At 35.2% G+C, this 25,851-nt stretch overlaps 1 protein-coding gene across 3 annotated transcripts in view; it reads left to right on the top strand.

Annotated features, from left to right (window-relative positions):
- The window catches only part of FSTL5 (follistatin like 5), a gene marked incomplete at both ends in the record, with an annotated part of 620,821 nt that overhangs the window by 542,834 nt on the left and 52,136 nt on the right, over positions 1 to 25,851 (top strand). For all 3 annotated transcript variants that reach the window (XM_082653501.1, XM_082653500.1, XM_082653499.1), the window contains one exon: positions 11,365 to 11,514. In XM_082653501.1, coding sequence (XP_082509627.1) covers positions 11,365 to 11,514 — 150 coding nt within the window. The remainder of the gene's footprint in view (positions 1 to 11,364; positions 11,515 to 25,851) is intronic.

Raw genomic sequence — 25,851 nt, 5'->3', positions numbered from 1 at the left:
TAACTAGTTAATGTCGTAAAGCAAGCTAAAATAATTTTTAAAGAATGTTGACCTGAAAAAGTGTAATGATTCTCAGTGTCGGCGTTCCTATGTGGAACAAATTAATGTGTGAATTACAATACAGTTTAAAAGTACACATGCGTATAATTATCCTCTCTGGAGCCTTATAATTTTTGAAGATAAATCTACCACATTTCAGAATGTTTTTCAGTCCATAATAATCTTGAAAAAACGACTAAGCCTGCCTTCCACATAAGGCGCCCTCTGCCGGACAATGTGGGGAGATGCAGAACTCCATCAAAATGACACTTTGCCATCTGCATTGTGAGATTATGTTGCATAGAAAAAAGTTCAATTCCTAAGTGACGTTACACTCTATTGAACAAATATAGAGAATGCAACAATCATAAAATTCCCTCAATTCATGCTTGTACGTCAACATTTTTAAAACAGTTACAAGACAGAATAAGCCATTCAGAGCAAGAGATTACATAATGTATTCTTAGAAAGGCAATTAATAAAACCTCTCTTGGTCCTCAACTAATGTCCCCAAAAAGAGAAATCTGTAAAATGTGAATTATCAAAACTCATGCATTTAAAGAAAGAAAGGGGAACTTACAGTTTCTGATATTCCATGTCATTCAGATTGTTTGACCCTTTTCCTTAAAAGTTTATCTTTGTTTCCTTTGTGTCCTACAGATACATACCAATAAGAAATCATTTAATTTACTTTATTTTAATATAAGAATTTCAAAGAATCAAGGAATAGAATCTACATGAAAGCCCTTTAAAGGTTTAATGATAGTTTGTTAATGTGGCTTATGGTCCCCCCAAACTAAACTTCAAGTTTTTACTTCAATCCTATCTTGTAGAAGTAATTTCTTTGCCTGCCTGATAATCTGTCTCATAGGTATTATTTATTTCAAAATCTGTATTTTCTTTAGTAATATGATCAGACATAGAGAAGTGAAATCTATCAAAACAAAATTGCTTGCTTTTAAAATACATTTTATTTATTTATTTTTTTTTTTGCAGTATTCACTTTATTTTATTTTATTATTATTTTTTAACATCTTTATTGGAGTAGAATTGCTTTACAATGGTGTGTTAGTTTCTGCTTTATAACACAGTGAATCAGCTCTACATATACATATATCCCCATATCTCCTCCTTCTTGCGTCTCCCTCCCTCCCACCCTCCCTCCCACCCCTCTAGGTGGCCACAAAACACCAAGCTGATCTCCCTGTGCTATGTGGCTGCTTCCCACTAGCTATCTATTGTACATTTGGTAGTGTATGTAAGTCCATGCCCCTCTCTCACTTCGTCCCAGCTTCCCCTTCCCCTTCCCCATGTCCTCAAGTCCATTCTCTACGTCTGCGTCTTTATTCCCATCCTGCCCATAGGTTCTTCATGACCATTTTCTTTTTTAGATTCCATATATATGTGTTAGCATACAGTATTTGTTTTTCTCTTTCTGACTTACTTCACTCTGTATGACAGACTCTAGGTCCATCCACCTCACTACAAATTACTCAATTTCGTTTCTTTTTATGTCTGAATAATATTCCATTGTATATATGTGCCACATCTTCTTTACCCGTTCATCTGTTGATGGACACTTAGGTTGTGTCCATGTCCTGGCTATTGTAAACAGAGCTGCAATGAATATTGTGGTACATGACTCATTTTAAATGAATCTATTTGGACTAGTTTACCTTGATGCTCCAATTGAAGAAGTGTCAAGGTAAATTAATCCAAACAGTCTTCTTAAAGTAGTCCTCTTAATTTTGACTATTAATCAGTAGCTGGAAAGGACCATTTAAGCAAATATTCTCTATTGTTACTTAAGGAAACTAGAGTACAGAACATATTTGAAAGAAGTAACCTCTATCTTTCCATGATATCCATCAGTTTTCATAGTGATGTCATAATTTTGATGAGCTTTTCAACATTTTAAGGAGAGGTTTACATACTAAAGTCCATTCTTTTTTTTTTTTTTTTTCTTGTGTGGTCATTATGTGTTATCTGGTAAGAAAAGAATTTTTTAATAATAAATTTTCACCCTATCTAACCAACTTACCAATTGTGCTTTGTTAAATAAAGTTAGGAAGGAGCACCATTGCTCCTGTACAAATCAAATCTTCAACACGTTGGGAAATGAAATTAAACACAACTAATTCTTTAATTCCAACTATCTAAACTGCCATTTAATTGAGTTGATCCTTCCTGAACCTTGCGGGTCCATATAATTTACGTTTCCTGATATTCCCCATATTTGTCTAATTTCTTTAGTGCTTAATGTTAGCTTTCAATTCAAAGGACATTTTGCCAGACTCTATTTACTTGTTCTTGGACCTAATGTGAAACCTATGGTCTTGATATTTAACTTGTCTCACCATTATTCAAGTTTATGCCTTTTCCAAAAGTCATTAAGTCCCTGCCCCTGGATTCTCAGTGCCCACTGACACCTGGACCAACCCCCAGCCAGGATTCTGGCTCATTTACAAGAACCAGGAGAATCGACACACAAATCATTCAGTCCTGCACTGACGAAAGATCTAGAGTTCTTTCTTCTCTCATGTTTTGCAGACATTTGAAATTTAACACTCTGCAAATTTATTTACTTTTAAATTGGTTATTCACCTCACACCTCTCAAGATGGCCATCATTAAAATGTCTACAAATAACAAATGCTGGTGGGAATATGGAGAAAAGGGAACCTTCCTACACTGTTGGTGGGAATGTAAATTGCTGCAGCCACTGTGGAAATCGGTATAGAAGCTCCTCAAAAAAGTAAAAATGGAACTACCGTATGATCCAGCAATTCCACTTCTGGATATTTATCCAAAGAACATGAAAACACTAATTTGAAAAGATACATGAACCTCTATGCTCATTGTAGCATTATTTACAATAGTTAAGATATGGAAGCAGCCCAATTGCCCATCAACAGATGAATGGATAAAGAAGATGTGGTATATTTATATATTTTTTTATGATGGAATATTAGTCATAAAAAAGAATGAAATTATGCCATTTGCAACAACATGGGTGGACTTAATATAATATTTCTATAAACTGGTAATATATTTTCTGTTTAAGCAGAGTAGAAGTAATTCAGATAGCTTTGCTTTCTGTTTTTGTTTTTTTCTTTTATTGAAACCATGGACAAGTTCTAATTTAATCCTCTCAATTTCTAGATAAGGAAATGAGAAAAGACAAATAATTAGCTCAATATCATAGAACTGCCAAGTGATAAAGGGAAAAATAAGTTCTCCTGACCACATATGCAACTATCATTCTGTATTTAAAGTAACTCTTTGAAATTCTTAAATATACACAGTGAACTTCCCTCTAAAACATTTTGGGAAATTGAAAAAAAAATATTTGATGAAAAATGTGTAGACTATTATAGTTTTCATGAAATATATCCCATAGTGAATTTTCTATAGGAAAATAACAGGTAACATTTATTGATCGTTTGACCTTTTCAAACATGATTTCATTTAACAAACATAATAATCCTATGTGATTGGTGATATTGTACCAGTGACATAAATAAAGCTTAAAAGGAGTATTTACATGGCTAATATGAGTGTAAAACTGGATTACATCTAATTCTGGTTGACCTCAAAGCCTGTGTTTTTAATCTTTCTAATAATTTGCGGCTAAAGAGAAATCAGTCCTCAGTATATGATTGTATAGTGTTATCTGCTCCATTTTTGTTATAACACTGGAGGACATAAATGCATTCTCCTTATGTTAAAAGAAAGGAAGAAAATTTCTTTAGTGTGGTCTTTGTACCATTGATATCCTAGAATCAAAAATCATACTATCTGACAGTTTTCTTATATAGGCCAAATTAAGGCAAATCAGCCCCTAAATTGCCATGACTACCTATGCTTTGACTAGTACGAACTAGATTGTTTATGACATTTTCATAAATGAAATGGGAACTAGAATTAGATAAATTGAATATATCTAACTGTAGAAATAAGCAGTTGTATCACTTGGGTTATAAGCAGTGATCTCAACTAAAAATTGACGAAAGTAATTTAACCTCATTACCTTTAAAAAAAAAATGGTCCAATAAGGGAGATAACCATGGATATTAAATTGTTTAACATGCTATTGTAAGATCTAGGGTTTTTTTATATTGCAAAGCAAGATTAAAAGAATGCATTATATCTAGTGTATTCACAAATAGCTCAACCTTATATATATATATATATATTTCTTCATGATTATAAAAAAATATCCTGGAAATCGTAATCTAAACATTCCAGTTCAGTACAAAGAACCCTTGTTTCATTTCTTTGATTCATGATAAACTGAACATTGCGTTTATTAAAGTGAACACTATTTTGTCAAGTGTTTCATTCACTTTTCTATTTATCTCAGTAGACTCAGATTGCGACAGTTTTGGATATATATGTATTTTAAAGCTATTTAAAAGAGAAAGAGAGAGCTAGAAAAGAAAAGAAAGCTCAAAATCAGAGCTTCTTAAAATACTTGTGGAAAAGAACCCTCCAGGCACGCCTGACACACCCAAGCTTGTCTAAACCCTATTAAAGGAGATGGGTCCGCTGATCATGCTTATGGATATTATGTCAATGGAAAATTGTTTGAAAAGATTCTAAATGGTTATTTTCCACTTCTGTACTATTCTCAGCTTGGTAAGGAACGATATGCCAACAGGCAGCTATCCACAGACTATATTTTGAAGATGTTCTAGAATTCGGTTTCTCAATGATTCTGGATGACATGGAATAGTGTTTAACAACATGTTTGAGAAATACACACTTTCTGATCCCCTCTCCTTTTTTTTTCTATGATAAGTGACATTTAAACTTGTATTTACTGAGGAAATATTGTACCTTCCCCAGTATGTCTGTAAAATGTAGAAATACAGGAATAGCAAAGGCTAACATTTTAGGCAGGGATGATAGTACCTGATTAAAGGCCAAATTATGTGGCACCAAATATAAATGCTACAAAAATTCAGACAAGAAGAAAATTAGTAAGACCCACGGTAATTAGGATGAGCCATATAGGTGCTGGAAATACGGCTACCAAATGTAGATTAAAAAGAATTGGATTAATAAAATGTGTGATGCGTTCTTTAGTTGCTGTGGAAAATCATTGGTTTTTTAATAAGATTTTGATGAGAACACTCTAGCTGGAGAACAGGCCATTTGTTGGAGAACAACAAAGAATACAGTTACACATTTTGAGTAAGGTTTATTTATTATTTTTTCCTTTTTGCAAAAGTTCTCTTTCCTCCCAATTCTCAATTACTTCCAAGAAAGCGGACTCTCCTGCCAGTCTTAGGAACCTGATAGGTAGAGAAGCAGTAAAGTTAAACAATGAGAACTACTGAAACCAATTTATTTTCAATAGTTAATGACCTGATCCCAATCAGTGAGAGAACCAGGTCGACAATACATCTAGGAGTTTTCAAATTTAATGATATGTTTACATATTTATCAAACATCAAACCCTCTCTCTCTCTCCACCTTTAACGCAACATTCATTCACAATAGTTCACTCTGTATCTAGGAGCATCTGCATACTATCCTTGGGTGAACCCATAATGTGGTACCCAAATTGGGTGTGTACATCTTAGTTCACCTGATTTGTTGTATACTTATTTCTGCACTTAGTGCTGCAGTGAACCTAGGGGTGGGTATATCTTTTCAAATTAACATAATTTTTATTTCCTTCAGAAAAATACCCAGAAGTGGAATTCCTAGATTGTATGGTAGTTCTATTTTTAATTTTCTGAGGAAGCTTCATAAGGTTTTCCATAGTGGCTGCATCAACTTACAATTCCACCAGCGGCACATGAGGGTTCTCTTTTTTTCCACATACTAGCCAATAGTTGTTTTTGCTGTCTTTTTGAAGATAGCCATTCTGGCAGGTGTAATTTTATGGCTCATTGTAGTTTTAATTTGCACTTCCCTGATGATTAGTGATGTTGAGCATCTTTGCATGTGTCTGTTGGCCATCTGTGTGCTTTCAAAATGCCTATTCAGGTCCTTTGCCCACTTTTTAATTGAGTTGTTTGCTTTTTTGATATTGAGATAGACAATATTTAAATGAATGGGTGTAGATGTGTTCCAATAAACCTTTATTTATGGAAATCTGAATACCAGATAATGTTTACACATCACAACATAGTACTCTTCTTTTGATTTTTTTTCAACTGTTAAAAAATACCAAAAAGTGTTCTTAGTTCCTAGGCCATTTACCAAAATAGGCAGTGTGCTGAATTTGGCCTGGGGTCATGGTTTGCTGCTCCTCGCCTTACAAGAATGAAAAAACATTCCAGGAAGAATCAAGAGTCTGAAACAGCTAAATATGGCAGAAATTATAAGCAACTTGAGAGCAGGCATTCACACAAATTCATGTTTTTATTTCCAAACAGAGCTTTGCATGGTATCTTTCACATAGTAAGTGTTCAATAAATGTTCCCCAGCAATAACCGAAGAGCAATGATCGCAAATTCTAAAGCTCTTTGTGACTCTTCAAGAACTCTCTTTTGGAAGAGACAGGATCTGGAAAGCAAGTTTGAAGTATGAGCAATTTAGAGTGAAAGGTCAAGAAATGGAATTAAGGTTCTTGACAGCTTGTTCAAAGTCTAAAGAAAATTAGATGGATTATTGAAAGGGAAAGCAGGTGAATCCAAATAATGTTTACTTAAATTACAGGGGCATGTGCATGTTCCAACACACCTGGAGACATAGCTAAAGTTATAATTAAAATGTAGGCAGATTCTGTCTTCAGGCAAAAGATAGTGGACAAACCATGATCAGAGAGAAGGATGCAAGGAAGGAATAAGGACAGAAACTTGTTGAGTTGGATACAAGGTAAGCAGATGTGCTTGTGACAAATTCATTCATCCTCACCATGAAAGACACAGAGGTAGACTATGAAGAAAGGGAGGAAAGAAAGATGGGAAATTGGAGATTTAAGGGAAAAGTGTTTTTAATAGGTCATCAATACAATATATGAAAATGACCAAGTCCTATAGAAGATGAGTATATATATCCATCTACTCTAACTATAACTTGTGTTTAGCAAATCAGGAAGCATCAACACTATTTTAATTGCTAAATCAAAATTTCCATCATCACTAGTGATACATCTTATATCCCTTTAAAATTTTGGAAGAAGATAATACATAAATAGGAACTGCATAATGAAATATGGAAGTAACCCAAAGGGAAATAGATAAATTCTAATTATGAGCTAGAATTGTCTTTTTATTATTGACTCGTCTTCATTAGCTCTAAAATCCTATTAATCCTTTAACTCTCAAAGGCAGTATACATTTCTATAAAAATGATTGAGTGATACTCTTTGATATAATTTCTGACAATTTTCCTCATCAGTACGTATTATCTTAATCTTCTTTTGCATCTCTTATATATTTTAGGTTCCTTTTATCACTGAATGCCTAATGCATGTGAAAAATATTCCCCTACTCTTCCTATCCACAGAAATAAATACTAATCTATGTAATCTGAAAACAGAGGAGTGCTATTGTAAAACGGGACCTAATAGACTATAATCAGCAATAATGGCCTGAAGCAAAGCAAAGAAAATTCAGGGTGACTGTCAGGAAACTTTTAATGGCTTTGTAAAAATGATTGTGAGTCTGGTCAGGGCCATCTTATAGGGACAGCGTACAAATAGGAAATAATTCCCAGCAGAGCAGTTTATTTTACTGTTGACTAGTTTTGTAGCAAACAAAGGGGTGGAAATTTCTCCCGGTTCAGCTGTTTTTTGACTGACAGTTTAGTGTCAGGTTACTCACGCTTTCTGTTATTTTGACAGGTTTTGTTGGGAGCTTTTACACAACGGCAAAGAATTTGTAAACAATTTTCCTATATTCAGATCCTTTCGTCAACCTTAGGTCCCACTTTTTCCCACCTTTTCATGCCTCTCAAGTACTTAGGTTAGGTAGAGTTTGAGTCTCCTGAAATAGGTTCTTGTCAAAGATGTTCAAGATATTGGGTTGGCCAAAAAGTGCCTTTGGTTTTTAAGTAAAAATAAAAGACAACATTTTTCATTTTCACCAAGAACTTTATTGAACAACGTATTCACCCTTTTGTTCCACTATCTTCTGCCATTTTTCAGGCAACTTCATAATTCCATCTTCCCAGAACTTTTTATCTTTTTGAGCAGAGAACTGTTGTAGGTGCCTTTTACAGTCTTCCAGGGAATTGAAATCTTTTCCATTAAGAGAATTTTGTAAAAATGAAATAAATGGAAATCCAAAGGTGCAATGCCAGGTGAATACGGCAGATGAAACAGAACTTCCCAGCCAAGCTGGAACAGCTTTTGCCTGGTCATCAAAGAAACATCAGGTCTTGTGTTATCCTGATGGAGGACTATGCGTTCTCTGTTGACTAGTGCTGGATGCTTTTCATCGAGTGCTGCTTTCAATTGGTCTAACTGGGAGCAGTACTTGTTGCAATTGTTTGGTTTTTCGGAAGGAGCTCATAATAGAGGACTTCCTTCCAATACCACCATGTACACAACATCACCTTCTTTGGATGAAGAGCAGCCTTTGGTGTGGTTGGTGGTGGTTCATTTCACTTGCCCCAAGATCTCTTCCATTCCGCATTATTGTACAGTATCCACTTTCCATTGCCAGTCAAAATTGTTTTAAAAACGGAACGTTTTCATTACGTTTCAGCAGAGAATCACATGAGGAGATACAATCAAGGTTTTTTTTGCTTAACTTACGTGGAAAGCAAATATAAAAGCGATTCCAAGTTGGAGCAAATGATTTTTAACACTTGATTTGGATATTTTGAGTATGTCGGCTATCTCCCAAGTGGTATAACGTTGATTGTTCTCAGTTGTCTCAATTTGATCATTATCAACTTCAACTTGTCTACCTACCTGTGGAGCGTCGTCCAGCAAGAAATCTCCAGCATGAAACTTCACAAACCACTTTTGACACGTTCGATCAGTCACAGCACCTTCTCCATACACTGCACAAATCTTTTTTTTGGTTGCGTTTTTACCTTTCTTGAAATAATAAAGCATGATATACCAAGAATGTTGCTTTTTTTCTTCCATCTCCAATATTAAAATGGCTCCACACAAGTTCGCCAATTTTGATAATTTTTTTTAAATGCACACTGATATGACAGCTGTCACAGTGCAGTCTAACAAAATTGTTTTGAATGAAGTTAAAGACAACTAAGCGCTACTAGAGGCATCTTGAGGAAAAAACTGAACGAACCTTTTGACCAACCCAATACTTCTGAAGAAAAATGGTGTAGAAAATAATGTTTCAGTGAATTGATGAATGAAGGTTCAATCCTGTACTGTGTTCTGGGCATGTGCTGAGGACAGATTTCTGCCATCAGGTTTGTGTTGCCTGCTGACGAGTGCCATGGACACCACTGGTGGTCATCTTAGTATTATTGTGGTGCATTCTATGAAATGCAGTTCATTCAAACTCCCGAGAACTATCGGAAATATACACGTGATGTTTAGTTTTGAGGTTTTTTGCTTATGTCCTGGAAGCCTGTCACACTTGTACTGTTCAGAGAACACTACAATTCCCTGGTGTTATATGTCCCTGATATTTTAGTGAACCTGGGAATTCTGGACTGGATCTTTTTTTTTTTTTTGCGGTACGTGGGCCTCTCCCGTTGCGGAGCACAGGCTCCGGACGCGCAGGCTCAGCGGCCATGGCTCACGGGCCCAGCCGCTCCGCGGCATGTGGGATCTTTCTGGACCGGGACACGAACCCGTGTCCCCTGCATCGGCAGGCGGACTCTCAACCACTGTGCCACCAGGGAAGCCCTGGACTGGATCTTAAAAATGAGTGGATTCTCCAGGTCCTCTGGAATTAGATCTGAAGTTTGGGGGGGGAAAAACCCCAGCAAGCTACATACTAAGCTCATTCCAAAGTGTTCTGGGTTTTGCATTATTTTGCAAGTTTTATGCAAGCAAGAAAAAACACCTACTGTGGTTGTGCTGCCTCAGAAGAGTTACTGTGGTAGTCATTTTAGTTACTAAAAGACAAATGTGGTTTATGTGCTGTCAGTATTATCTTTTCATTGAAAGAAATGCTTAGGTGGTGTTGACCATGAAAATTTTGTTGATTTTGTTTTATGATTATTAAATATATACGGTGGATGGTATATCTCCTGAAAAATAAATGTTTTGGTTTGAATTGGAGATTAAAGAGAGTATTCTAATTGAGCTCATGAGTTACTAACTGGAGTATACAAATCAATGAATTAGACATGATAATCAGTGATCAGGCGTAAACCATAAAACAAGTGACATTTGGAATCAGTGTTTATCATTATCATTATATAAGTAAGTGTTTATCTTTATACATATATTTCATGTATAGTTCAAGAAATCTCTCTTCTCAGTGGTTTTTCTAACTACAAATAAATTGTGAGAATCACAAAACCAACAGACCAGTGAATAAAAGAAAAACCTGAAACAAAAATAACAAGCTAAATGACATTTCTTCTAATCACCATGTGTCTGCCCATACAAATCAGAAAGGCTTACGTATCCCTTCAACATTCACTTACTGAATGTTGGAAGGAAGAAATAGAAGATAATTTTTGCCTCCTTTATGACCATATAGCACAAACTACAGAATATTAACCAGAAGGTAGTTCTAGGGTAAAGGAGAAGAATGAAAAGGGCTTAGGCAGCTTAAAGGACTTTATAAAATTTGACCTTGATACCAAATTGAAAATAAAATAACCATTTCGAGTAACTACCTTATTATCATTTTTCTAAGTTTCTGGTTCTCCACAAAGTAGAAGACTCCTTCAGTCTTGTGTAGTGGATTTGGTAGCTTTTAATAAGCCCATGAATATGCTCTGGGGGCAGCTCTTGAGGTTTTGAGAAGCTCTAAATATACTTTAGTGTGGCATATAATGTCTGGTAAAGAAGTTTGAGATTGGGGGGATTTGGGAGGAAACATTCGACTTATTATGTACTTCTGCAGTTACTGAGCTAAGAATAGGTAGTGACAAATGAAAAGACTATATGTTACTATAAATAAGCATTCAAAGGCTTAATAAAGTATATTTTAAGGGTTATTTCACATTGATTCCTATACAAATTTAATGAATTTAAATATGCACTATATACTGTTCTATTTGATTTAACTCTTTATATATGTATATATTTGACATAAATCTAAATATATAAATATGTAACATGAATATATATTTAACATATATATATATATATAAAACTTTTGATGCTAAAAGTAGTAGAGCATGAAACATTAATGTTACTCATAATATGGCTATATCCATGTTATCATTTAAGATATTCATTTGATTTTTATTCTCTAAATTACAGGGTGAAGTCTGTCCCAGAGCTGAAGGCGATGAAGTCCAGAGGTGTGTGTGGGCCACAGCTGTCAATGTCAAGGACAAGTTCATTTATGTGGCACAGCCAACTTTGGACAGAGTCCTTCTTGTAGATGTGCAGTCTCAAAAAGTTATTCAGGTATGAATGACTCCTCCTTTTGAAAGTGGTTTTGAAGACTATTTAATTTAATGTAATAGACTTTACCAGGTAACTCGTGCATTGCCATTTGCTTGCCATTGATAACTTGTTTCGTTACTTGGATAACTAAAAAGTATACACAATTTCTACAAACTGTCCTCTCATTCCGCTCCTTGAGCCTAAAGAATTAAAGAAGTAATTGAAATAGCTTTTGTTTTCAACAGTTAGATTCCATGAATACCTCATAATCCCCACATGACCAGTTACACAAAAAACATCCTCACAATTGCTTATTCTGTCTAGAGCAAGGAGAGTCCCAGTCCAAGGCCAATTAAGGTGCTCCTAGTTACCATCACAGTAAAGTAGTATATCTTTCTCATGTGATTCTTAACAAAGGCTGAGACAATAGTAGATTTACTGGATAATAGTAGCTTAGTAGGTTTTACTATAGTAGTAAAACAAGGAATATGTGCATAGGTCAATGACAGAGAAAAACACCTATAACACGCCTTGCCATGTCATTTTTCCATGTTGCCATGGTCATGGTTATGAAAAACTATTCTGGTTTGAGCCATCACCTATTTTATGCCCTGCTCTTTCTAAGACTGTCCATCTTGGACAGTCTACTAGAACTCAGTCTTACAATAATCAAGGGGCAGTGCAGGATTTATGCCCAGGCAGTCTGGCTCCAGTATCCCAGCCTTTGACTGTTAGGATCTATGGCTTCTCAGCTCAAAAGAAACAAACTTAAAATAGTTTTGTGAGATATGTATAATCTGTTAAATGGGAATAATAACTGTACATATCTCATAAAGTTATATTAAGGATTATACCAATTTATGCATACAAAGCGTTTGTAGCAGAGTCTGGACTATAGAAGTGCTATTTACTATCAAAATTCTGACAGACACAGGAATGTAACCATTTCTTATATTTACAGAGATTTTTTTTTCTTTTGCATCAATATTGGTTTGAATTTGAAGTAGCTGTTAGTCCCTCTAATGTTGATTCCTGACTAGAACCAAAAGAAGTGTTAAGAAGTTCAAAATCAGGGCCTCTCATTCTAAGAGTTCTTAACAGCTTCACATGAATTCATCCACCCACCTATCCATTCCATCCACCCACCTGTCCATTCCATCCACCCACCTATCCATTCCATCCACCCACCTATCCATTCCATCCACCCACCTATCCATTCCATCCACCCATCTACCCATTCCATCCACCCATCTATCCATTCCATCCACCCATCTATCCATTCCATCCACCCATCTATCCATTCTGTATACATTCATTAATTGCCTTTTATGAGAAGTGTTTGGTATTACAAATAAAAGAATCAAAAGTGTTTCTATTAGAAAGCTCTGATATCTCCAGAGTTACAAATTTACAATGGATAATTAGTCCAGTGGTTCAGTTTCTACTATGAGAATGAACAGAAGAGTCATGAGTAGAAGGATGAATAACTGTCTACTAGAAAATTCTAAGGCCTCCAGGGTTACACAGTTCCCTGTGCACCCAATCTAATGGTCCAGTATCTTCTGTGAGAACATATTTTTTCTGTCTATTTTGCTTCCTATGTGTCTGTCTTTGAGACTGCTTGATTTTTGACCAGGTTGATTTTACTTTGATTTCAGCTGCAACATAGGCCAGCGAATTATAGGCATTCAGTCAGGGATTATCAAGACTCTTTAGTTAGCATGTGTTAGCTACTAGATGTTCTTTTAATCAGGCTGGTTTTTAAATTCAGTGTTCAAACTGGAAACCTACACTGACTGAGTATGTACTACCTAGTAGATATTCAAAAGTGAGAAAAGTTAACATCATTTATTATTCATCTAACTTCCATCTTCAGACAATGAAGTAAAGTTTAAAATTAATAGGAAATATCAATAATGAAACATTCATGCAATGGTAAAAAATCACATCAATTATATTATTTTTCAAAGTGTCTATAATGCCTATAAAAAAGCAGAATGTAAAAGACATTATACAAGGTTAAAATATTAAAATAATATTACAATATAATTATGATTGTGGATATTTTCAGATAAGAATCTAACACATTTTTAGAAGTTAGAGAATTGGGCCTCAGTCCAAATGGGTTTTCCATGTGATCTTATGAAAGTAATAATTATGCTTTATTACCCCTTCTAGTAATTACCTATCCAAAGGTAATCATTATGTGGCTTTCTGTCACCATAAGTCAATATTGCCTAATTTTGAATATTACAGAGATGGAAATATACAGTATTCACTGTCTGTGTCTGGCTACATGATAATTGTGAGGTCATTTTGTTTGCATGGAGCTAGTGCTATTCTTTTTTTTTTTTTCGCTGCAGAAAAATCGATTACAGTTGATTCTCATTGTTTGCTGATTCTGTATTTAAAACTCACTCTCCTGAATTTATTTAGAACCACAAAACCAATACACATGGTGTTTTGCAGACGCTCAGGGACTTGTGCAGAGTGAGGAGAAATGTGTGACCTGAAGTACATGTTCCCAGCTCAGGTTGGAAAAGGAGACACCCCGACCTTTTTGGTTCGGCTTTCATACTGTGAACAAGTGTTTTTTTTCACAGTCTATTTACTATTGTGTTTTCAAGGACAATTTTTTTGTGTTGAAACGCTTGTGAAGGAAGGTCGTGGTGTGCCTAACGGTGGGCTTAATTCAGTCATGAGTCCTAACACTGTATGGCCCTGAGTTCAATGTTACTGGTTTATTTTTTTAATATAAATTTATTTATTTATTTGTTTGTTTGTTTATTTCGTTTTGGCTGCATTGGGTCTTTGTTGCTGTGCACGTGCTTTCTCTAGTTGCAGTGAGCGGGGACTACTCTTTGTTGCGGTGCGTGGGCTTCTCATTGCAGTGGCTTCTCGTTGCCGAGCATGGGCTCTAGGAGCGTGGGCTTCAGTAGTTGTGCTGCGTGGGCTCAGTAGTTGTGGCTCGCGGGCTCTAGAACACAGGCTCAGTTAGTTGTGGTGCACGGGCTTAGTTGCTCTGCAGCATGTGGAATCTTCCTGGACCAGCCCTCGAACCCGTTTCCCCTGAATTGGCAGGCAGATTCTTAACCACTGTGCCACCAGGGAAGTTCTGTGTTACTGTTAATTAATGAACAATATGTATTAAATAACGTTTCTCTGTGCAGAAACACTCATGAAATTAGGTTATGTATTGATCAGATGATGAAAATCTTGTGACCAGAGACTGATAGGAACCAAACTATGCATTTCCTATAGAAGCAGTGGTTCAGTGTTCAGAAATTCAGTGTTTGTGGTGACTTTATAGAACAAATGCCATTAATAATGAGAAGCAAATGTATTTTGAAATATCAGACTTTATTTATACATTAACAGTAGAAAGGATAAATTCTGGAGGGAGATAATAGAAAGAAAAGGGAAATGTTGATAATTCGGTCAAAGTGAATGAGAATTTTCTGTAATATAATAAAGAATAATACATAGTATATGTATATAATAATAGATATAATATATGTGTATATGTAATATATATTATATATACTATAGATATTTGTATATATTATTATATACATATACTATGTATTATTCTTTATTATACAACTTATAAAATATAATACAGGAAGCTCTCAGATTTAGAAAGGACAGTGAAACAAATGGAAAAAAAATCAATACCTGAATATATTAACATGACACAGCCACACATAAAGCCAAAAGGAAGATCTAAAAATAGGAGATAAAGTACTATGAGAACAGCAGCTATTTTCTCAGTAGCAATAATGGACACCAAAAGAAAGTGAAATAATATTATTAAAAGACTAAATAGAAATAAAATATACTCTGATATTATATGGTCAGTGGAAAAAAGTATATAATTTATTTACTGTATCAGATACAAAAAAATAGACTTTATCAACAAAATAAATTTAAACAAAACTGAAAACTGTATGCTTCAGGAATAAGGAAAATTAAGCAGTTCTACCTGATGTATAGAGAGCGAGTAAACTGGTAAACATAGGACCTATTAAAATACTAACTGTCAATAATAATGATATTCCCTGAATTTAAGTTTGAAATTTTTAAAAGAGTGAAAACACAGGACCAAAATAGCAAAAAAAAATGTTTAAATATTGTACAACAATATGTAAGCACGGAAGGGGCTGATATTATTTGAAATATATATGTTAAGGTTTCTTGTATTATTTAAGAATGGGAGTAATTATGGATTACCTGTGTACATTAAGTATGTTTATTAATATTTTAAGAAACTGTGTGTTAAATATTGTATTTGTCTATGAAAAAATAGAATTAAATGAACAACTTACTCCTAAATACAGTAGGAAAAGAAGAATTAAGAAAGAGAAAACAGTAAGAATGGAAAAATCAGGACAAAAATCTTTAAACAAAATTATAGAATAAAACCAAATATGTTTATAATTATAATAACCAAGAATGGAGTAAAGTAATAGCTGATAATAAAAAGTAATGGACTGAATAATGAAAATCTAGCCATATGCAGATTATAAGATATATCCCAAAAATAAGAAAAAATAAAATTTGAAATTTAAGGACAGTTCCAGATAATTTAGTCATATACTAACAAAACAAAAAAGCTGATATAAGTGAGAAATATTTGATACTTCTGTTCTTGATAAATCAACAGACAAAATTAATACTTTATGCAAATTGAACATTATTACTATGCTTGAACTAACAGATACATGTATTATTTTTTGCATCCAGCAGTAATTAAATATACATTATTACTAAATATTTCACTTTCTAAACCTTTTCAATATCATTTCATATCACCGTTCATCCTGCTTTAATTAAATACAACACACTGCGTAGCTTATAAACAACAGAAATTCGTTTCTCAAGGTGGCAGCATGATCATGACCTGGTGAGGGCCCTCTTTCTGGTTCATAGCCATTGCCATCTCACTCTGTCTTCACATGGGGGAAGGGGCAAGCAATCTCTGTGGGGTCTTTTTTATAAAAGCACTAATCCCACTCATGAGGGCTCCATTATCATGACCTAATCACCTCCCAAATGCCCATCATCTGATACCATCATCTTTGAGGGTTAGGATTACAACAAGTGAATTCTGGGGGGACACAAACCTTCAGACTATATCATTCACTAAAGGAAACATTTTTGAAAATGAACACATGCTGGGTTATAAATTTACCCTCAAGAAATATTAATGAAATCATTTTATACTGATTCTCTGACACAGTGCTAAGCTATCAAAAACTGCAAAGTAAATTTAAAATGTCAATATCAATAACAAGTAATATTGATAATCATGATTAAACATGTTGACTCCAAGTAAGACTGTCTTTGAAGGAATTTTGTTACTGTAATGAAAAAATAAATAAATAATAGACTGAAAATAAAACATTTGGGCTTCTCTGGTGGCGCAGTGGTTGAGAGTCCGTCTGCCGATGCAGGGGACACGGGTTCGTGCCCCAGTCCAGGAGGATCCCACATGCCGCGGAGCGGCTGGGCCCGTGAGCCATGGCCGCTGAGCCTGCGCGTCCGGAGCCTGTGCTCCGCAACGGGAGAGGCCACGGCAGTGAGAGACCCGCGTACAGCAAAAAAAAAAAAAAAAGAAAAGTAAAGAAAACATTTAACTAGATAATTTTAGAATTTAGCTGAAGAAAATCACAATACTGTAAGTGAAAGAAAGAAAGTAAAAATATAGGTAGATAAAGGCACAATGAAATGAATATATAAAAGGTAAAAATTGATTTATTCAAAAAAGACTAATTAAAAGGAAACAGAATTTTGGCAAAGAACAAGGGCAAAAGTCATGGTTAATACTATTAGAACTGAATAAAAGAAATAACAATAACCACAATCCTAGCAGAGAGTAAAAGGAACTAAGAAAGTATTAAAGTAAAAGTCTTGGTAGTAAATTTGGAAATGTAGTGAGAAAGAACAAATTAAAGAGAAAGTATAAGTTAATAACATATAATCCAAGAAGTAATCAAAAAGGAACACTTTTATGACAAATGAACTGATTTAAGAGTACTAAAACAGAAAATTCTGTCCCAGATGGAATTAGAGGTGAAAGTTCTTCTGAACTTTAAAGTAACATTTTAGCAAGCAATTTGATGAGAAGTAGTAATTAAAAAATGTGTATTTTCACTGTCTTGATGGCTGACTTCCTGTTTTACCCCTTCTACCCACTCTGTATACAGTCTCTGCGTATTCTCAGATTGTCAGCTATCAAAAACAAATCTGAACCCTGTCTTCATGCATCTTGCCTCGTGCCACCATTTATCAGCCTTATTGCCTCATTTTTCTATAGCTGCCTTCCATTTGAGGTATAGTAGGAATGGAGAGTAACATAACAGAGACTTCCCTATTGTAGGAAATATGTGGGCACTCAATCCTTGGATCAAAAAGGCAGTACTGTGTCATGGGTTTGCCCACACAACTCTGGGGAGGTATGGGATGGAATTGAATATTGCCCTTCTGTCAATAAAAAGAAAAATTTTGAATTATAGGGGTGCTTGAATACCTCCCTGGAAAGAAGTAGAGTGAAGTAGCAGCTGCAGTGATTTGGGACGTTCTGCAATGATCTATTCTATAGATATTTAGAGACCAAATTAGTTTAGAAAATGAAAATTTCCATATTGGGTATATTCAGTCTAGCCATCTTTCTGAAAGGGACATTATTTTCTGAGGCCTATTGTTGACTATAAATATCAACCTAAAATTTTACGTATATACTCCATAAAAATGTCTTTTAAAAAATTAAAGTTTTCTATCTTTGAATTTGCCTAAATTCTTTTTTTTTGTAACCATGTATAATTTCAGTCTATGAGCCTCTTTAGATGATGAAATTCCATAAGTCTACTAAGTGTTGGCTGAAATAACACATCCCTATATTTGTCTTAACATGACCTTAGAGTATGTGAATTTTAATGCTTGAAAGTACATGCTTAAAGGTGAATTAGGAATATCCTAATGACTCTACTTTTATACTTGAAAATAGGCAATCTCTTAGAATTCTAAATTCCCTTAAATTCTCCTAATTTAAAAACAACATGTAAATAATAGATTTAACAGATGTAGGTTTTGAAACTTATGCTTTATAAATTAATAATCCAATTAATTCAAGTTTTAAAACCCTTTAAGGAAAGAATATTTCTAGCTATTTAAAAAAATAAAGGTAAACTGCTTCATTTGTGATTTAAAGCTTTATTCATATCCAAGGACAGAGTATACTCAAAGTCACCTGCAAGGTACAAAGTTAGTTTTGTGAAAAGTAAAGCATCCTTTCTCAATTTGATACCTTTTCTCAACAGAGGCTGACTCAAGTCAGCCTTTTTTGTATCCAAATGCAGTTATACTTCCTGATTGTGTGCTGTACCTCTGTTTGTTTCTTTATTTTAGCCTAAGTATATTTTACAGTGGCAACTAAGAATAATAATTATAATCGAAATTTAATCATCTCCAAAATATGATAGAAACTAGTATAGAATTTTTTATAGGGTGGACAGAGAGATGGAACAGTGAAGTCCAAAATCAAATTGCCTTCTTTTTGAACAGAAAAAAAAGTAGAAAAAAAAAGTGAGAGAAAAAAAGAACAGTAAACTTATTTAAATTTACTCTTTCAAGTTTTTTTTCAGTCCAATTAAATTGGATCCCTAGTGTTTTATACTGACCTTATCTAAGAAATCATATTTCTGACTTTCTTTTATTTCTTTTGTATATATTTGAATGTGAGAATTGGTATTAAGTGTGTAATTTTAGCACGAAACATTTTAAAAACTTGAACATTGTTGCATTTTACTCTTAAATGGCAAATGTTTTCTTGACAACATGTTTTACAAACCTCATGATAAATTCTTACCATAGGGGTATATTTGTTTTCAGTGGATACATTAATATCATTTCTGTGTGCAGCTTAAAAATAAAAGGTCACACATTTTTAATGGAATCTATCACCTTGGTGTTGCTCTAAACATCAAATGCTTATTACTTTTCTTGCCATTAATACTTTTTGTAAGAATGGCATGCAGGTGATATTTTCCTGCGTGAAAGATTAACTAGTAAACAACTGACCTCATTTTGCCTTCTGTGGAGCAAAATCAGGTTCTGCTTGGATGCAGAAGTGGCTTATTATAACACATCGGGTATTCTTAAGTGTCATCAGCAGTCTTCTCTAGCTGTTAGCGCATTATCCTGAGAATCTACATCATTACTTTAAATTAGGTTCACTTAATTAGCCAGCTGGTATTCTCCTTGTCAGACTGATACACAAGCTGTGTTTCACTGCTCCTTTATGTCAAGGCTAAACTCCAGGTTCAGGGTATCTTTGTGCTATTCTCACTTTTGTTGCTCTGACAAAATAACCCATCTTTATATAAGTTGACACAACTGGTCCATAACCAGTGTAGCATCAGTTTTAAATTATTTGTAGTTGGTGCACCCCCCTCAAGGAATACTGATAAAATTTTTTTTCAACATCTTTATTGAAGTATAATTGCTTTAAAATGGTTTGTTAGTTTCTGCTTTAAAACAAAGTGAGTCAGCTATACATATACGTATATCCCAATATCTCCTCCCTCTTGTGTCTCCCTCCCATCCTCCCTATCCCACCCCACTAGGTGGTCACAAAGCACCGAGGTGATCCCCCTGTGCTACGTGGCTGCTTCCCACTAGCTATCTATTTTACATTTGGTAGTGTATATATATCCATGCCACTCTCTTACTTCGTCCCAGCTTACCCTTATCCCTCACCATGTCCCCAAGTCCATTCTCTAAGTATGTGTGTTTATTCCTGTCCTGCCCCTAGGTTCTTCAGAATGATTTTTTTTTTTTTTTAGATTCCATATATATGTGTTAGCATACAGTATGTGTTTTCCTCTTTGTGACTTACTTCACTCTGTATGACAGACTCTAGGTACATCCACCTCACTAAAATAACTCAATTTTGTTTCTTTTTCTGGCTGAGTAATATTCCATTGTATATATATGCGCCACATCTTGTTTATCCATTCATCTGCTGATGGACACTTATGTTGCTTCCATGTCCTGACTATTGTAAATAGAGCTGCAATGAACATTTTGGTACATGACTCTTTTGAATTATGGTTTTCTCAGGGTATATGCCCAGTAGTGGGATTGCTGGGTAATATGGTAGTACTATTTTTAGTTTTTACAGGAACCTCCATACTGTTCTCCATAGTGGCTGTACCAATTCACATTCCCACCAGCAGTGCAAGAGGGTTCCCTTTTCTCCACATCCTCTCCAGCATTTATTGTTTGTAGATTTTTTGATGATGGCCATGCTGGTTGGTATGAGGTGACACCACAGTGTAATTTGCATTTGCGTTTCTCTAATGCTTAGTGATGTTGAGCATCCTTTCATGTGTTTGATGCAATCTGTATATCTTCTTTGGAGAAATGTCTATTTAGAACTTCTGCCCGTTTTTGGATTGGGTTGTTTGTTTTTTTTACATTGAGTTGAATGAGCTGCTTGTAAATTTTGGAGATTAAGCCTTTGTCAGTTGCTTCATTTGCAAATATTTTCTCCCATTCTGAGGGTTGTCTTTTCGCCTTGATATGGTTTCCTTTGCTGTGCAAAAGCATTTAAGTTTCATTAGGTCCCATTTGTTTATTTTTATTTTTATTTCCATTTCTCTAGGAGGTGGGTCAAAAAGGATCTTGCTGTGATTTATGTCATAGAGTGTTCTGCCTATGTTTTCCTCTAAGAATTTGATAGTGTTTGGCCTTACACTTAGGTCTTTAATCCATTTTGAGTTTATTTTTGTGTATGGTGTTAGGGAGTGTTCTAATTTCATTCTTTTACATGTAGGTCTCCAGTTTTCCCAGCATCACTTATTGAATAGGCTGTCTTTTCTCCATTGTATATTCTTGCCTCCTTTATCAAAAATAAGGTGACCATATGTGTGTGGGTTTATCTCTGGGCTTTCTATCCTGTTCCATTGATCTATATTTCTGTTTTTGTGCCAGGATCATACTGTCTTGATTACTGTAGCTTTGTAGTATAGTCTAAAGTCAGGTAGCCTGATTCCTCCAGCTCCATTTTTCTTTCTCAAGTTTGCTTTGGCTATTCGGGGGTCTTTTATGTTTCCAAACAAATTGCAAAATTTTTTGTTCTAGTTCTGTGAAAAATGCCATTGGTAGTTTGATAGGGATTGCATTGAATCTGTAGATTGCTTTGGGTAGTAGAGTCATTTTAACAGTGTTGATTCTTCCAATCCAAGAACATGGTATATCTCTCCATCTGTTTGTGTTATCTTTAATTTCTTTCATCAGTGTCTTATAGTTTTCAGCATACAGGTCTTTTGTCTCCTTAGGTAGGTTTATTCCTAGCTATTTTATTCTTTTTGTTGCAGTGGTAAATGGGAGTGTTTCCTTAATTTCTCTTTCAGATTTTTCATCATTAGTGTACAGGAATGCAAGAGATTTCTGTGCATTAATGTTGTATCCTGCTGCTTTACCAAATTCATTGATTAGCTCTACTAGTTTTCTGGTAGCATCTTTAGGATTCTCTGTGTATAGTATCATGTCATCTGCAAACATTGACAGTTTTACTTCTTTTCCAATTTGGATTCCTTCTATTTCTTTTTCTTCTCTGATTGCTGTGGCTAAAATTTCCAAAACTATGTTGAATAATAGTGGTGAGAGTGGGCAACCTTGTCTTCTTCCTGATCTTAGTGAAAATGCTTTCAGTTTTTCACGACTGAGAAAAATGTTGGCTGTGGGTTTGTCATATATGTACTTTATTATGTTGAGGTAAGTTCCCTCTATGCCTACTTTCTGGAGGGTTTTTATCATAAATAGGTGTTGAATTTTGTCAAAAGCTTTTTCTGCATCTATTGAGATGATCATATGGTTTTTCTCCTTCAATTTGTTATTATGGTTTATCCCATTGATTGATTTGTGTATATTGAAGAATCATTGTATTCCTGGAATAAACCCCACTTGATCATGGTGTATGATCCTTTTAATGTGCTGTTGGATTCTGTTTGCTAGTATTTTGTTGAGGATTTTTGCATCTATGTTCATCAGTGATATTGGCCTGTAGTTTTCTTTTCCTGTGACATCTTTGTCTGATTTTGGTATCAGGGTGATGGTGGCCTCATAGAATGAGTTTGGGAGTGTACCCCCCTCTGATATATTTTGGAAGAGTTTGAGAAGGATACGTGTTACCTCTTTTCTAAATGTTTGTTAGAATTCGCCAGTGATGCCATCTGGTCCTGGGCTTTTGTTTGTTGAAAGATGTTTTTTTTTTCTTTTTCTTTTTGCGGTACGTGGGCCTCTCAATGTTGTGGCCTCTCCCGTTGCGGAGCACAGGCTCGGGACGCACAGGCTCAGCAACCATGGCTCACGGGCTCAGCTGCTCCGCGGCATGTGGGATCTTTCCGGACCGGAGCACGAACCCGTGTCCCCTGCATCTGCCGGCGGACTCTCAACCACTGCACCACCAGTGAAGCCCTTGTTGAAAGATTTTTAGTCACAGTTTCAATTTCAGTGCTTGTGATTGGTCTGTTTATATTTTCTATTTCTTCATGGTTCCATCTCAGAAGGTTGTGCTTTTCTAAGAATTTGTCCATTTCTTCCAGGTTGTCCATTTTATTGGCATATAGTTGCTTGTAGTAATCTCTCATGGTCCTTTGTATTTCTGCAGTGTCAGTTGTTACTTCTCATTTTTCATTTCTAATTCTGTTGATTTGAGTCTTATCCCTGTTTTTCTTGATGAGTCTAGATAGTGGTTTATCATTTTTGTTTATCTTCTCAAAAACCAGCTTTTAGTTTTATTGATCTTTGCTATCATTTCCTTAATTTCTTTTTCATTTATTTCTGATCTGATCTTTATGATTTCTTTCCTTCTGCTAACTTTATGGGTTTTTTGTTCTTCTTTCTCTAATTGCTTTAAGTGTAAGGTTAGGTTGTTTATTGGAGGTGTCTCTTATTTCTTGAGGTAGGATTGTATTGCTATAAACTTCCCTCTTAGAACTGTTATTGCTGCATCACATAGGTTTTGGGTTGTTGTTTTTTCATTGTCATTTGTTTCTAGGTATTTTTTCACTTGCTCTTTGTTTTCTTCAGTGATCTCTTGGTTATTTAATAGTGTATTGTTTAGCCTCCATGTGTTTGTATTTTTTATAGAGTTTTTCCTATAATTGATATCTAGTCTCATAGCATTGTGGTAGGAAAAGATACTTGATACGATTCAATTTTCTTAAATTTACCAAGGCTTGATTTCTGACCCAAGATATGATCTATCCTGGAGAATGTTCCATGAGCACTTCAGAGGAAAGTGTATTCTGTTGTTTTTGGATGGAATGTCCTATAAATATCATTTAAGTCCATCTTGTTTAATGTATCATTTAAAGCTTGTGTTTCCTTATTTATTTTCATTTTGCATGATCTGTCCATTGGTGAAAGCTGGGTGTTCAAGTCCCCTACTATGATTGTTACTCTTGATTTCCCTTTTTGTGGCTGTTAGCATTTGCCTTATGTATTGAGGTGCTCCTGTGTTGGGTGCTAGCTATTTACAATTGTTATATCTTCTTCTTGATCTGATCCCTTGATTATTATGTAGTGTCCTTCTTTGTCTCTTTTAATAGTCTTTATTTTAAAGTGTATTTTATCTGTTATGAAGATTGCTACCCAACCTTTCTTTTGATTTCTATTTGCATGGAATATCTTTTTCCATCCCCTCACTTTCAGTCTGTATGTGTCCCTAGGTCTAAAGTGGGTCTCTTGCAGACAACATATATATGGGTCTTGTTTTTGTATCCATTCAGCCAATCTGTGTCTTTTGGTTGGAGCATTTAATCCATTTACATTTAAGGTAGTCATCAATATGTATGTTCCTATTACCATTTTCTTAATTGTTTTGGGTTTGTTATTGTAGGTCTTTTCCTTCTCTTGTATTTCCTGCCTAGAGAAGTTCCTGTAGTATTTGTTGTAAAACTGGTTTGGTGGTGCTGTATTCTCTTAGCTTTTGCTTGTTTGTAAAGATTTTAATTTCTCCATAAAATCTGAATGAGATCCTGGCTGGATCGGGTAATCTTGGTTGTAGGTTTTTTCCCTTTCATCACTTTCAGTATGTCCTGCCACTCCCTTCTGGCTTGCAGAGTTTCTGCTGAAAGATCAGCTGTTAACCTTATGGGGATTGCTTGTATGTTATTTGTTGTTTTTCCCTTTCTGCTTTTAATATTTTTTCTTTGTATTTAACTTTTGATTGTTTGATCAGTATGTGTCTTGTCGTGTTTCTCCATGGATCTATCCTGTATGGGGCTCTCTGCACTTTCTGGACTTGATTGACTATTTCCTTTCTTAGGGAAGTTTTCAACTATAATCTCTTCAAGTATTTTCTCAGTCCCTTTTTTTTTTTCTCTTTTTCTTCTTCTGGGACCCCTAAAATTTGATTTTAGTACGTTTAATTTTGTCCCAGAGGTCTCTGAGACTGTCCTCAATTCTTTTCGTTCTTTTTTCTTTATTCTGCTCTGTGGTAGTTATTTCCACTATTTTATCTTCCAGGTCACTTATACATTCTTCTGCCTCAGTTATTCTTCTATTGATTCCTTCTATAGTATTTTAAATTTCATTTATTGTGTTGTTCATCACTGTTTGTTTGCTCTTTAGTTCTTCTAGGTCCTTGTTAAACATTTCTTTTATTTTCTCCATTCTATTTCCAAGATTTTGGATCACCTTCACTGTCATTACTCTGAATTCTTATTCAGGTATACTCCTCTTTTCCTCTTCATTTGTTAGGTCTGGTGGGTTTTTATCTTGCTCCTTCATCTGCTGTGTGTTTCTCTGTCTTCTCATTTAGCTTAACTTACTGTGTTTGGGGTTTCCTTTTCTCAGGCTGCAGGTTCATAATTCCCATTGTTTTTGGTGTCTACCCCCAGTGGCTAAGGTCGGTTCAGTGTGTTGTGTAGGCTTTCTGGTGGAGGGGACTGGTGCCTGTTCTCTGGTGGATGAGGCTGGATCTTGTCTTTCTGGTGGGCAGAACCGTGTCTGGTGGTGTGTTTTGGGGTGTCTGTGACATTATTATGATTTTAGGCAGCCTCTCTGCTAATGGGTGGAGTTGTGTTCCTGTCTTGCTAGTTGTTTCGCATAGGGTGTCCAGCACTGTAGCTTGCTGGTCATTGAGTGGAGCTGGGTCTTAGCATTGAGATGGAGATCTCTGATGAGCTTTTGCTGTTTGATACTACATGGGGCTGGGAGGTGTCTGGTGGACCAATATCCTGAACTTGCCTCTCCCACCTCAGAAGCTCAGGCCTGACCCCTGGCCAGAGCACCAAGACCCTATCAGTGACACAGCTCAGAAAAAAATGGAGACAAAAAGAAAGAAAG

The sequence above is a fragment of the Grampus griseus genome (assembly GCF_964374135.1).
Source record: "Grampus griseus genome assembly, chromosome: 4".
NCBI lineage: Eukaryota > Metazoa > Chordata > Mammalia > Artiodactyla > Delphinidae > Grampus > Grampus griseus.
This window is presented reverse-complemented; position numbering and strand designations above follow the sequence as displayed.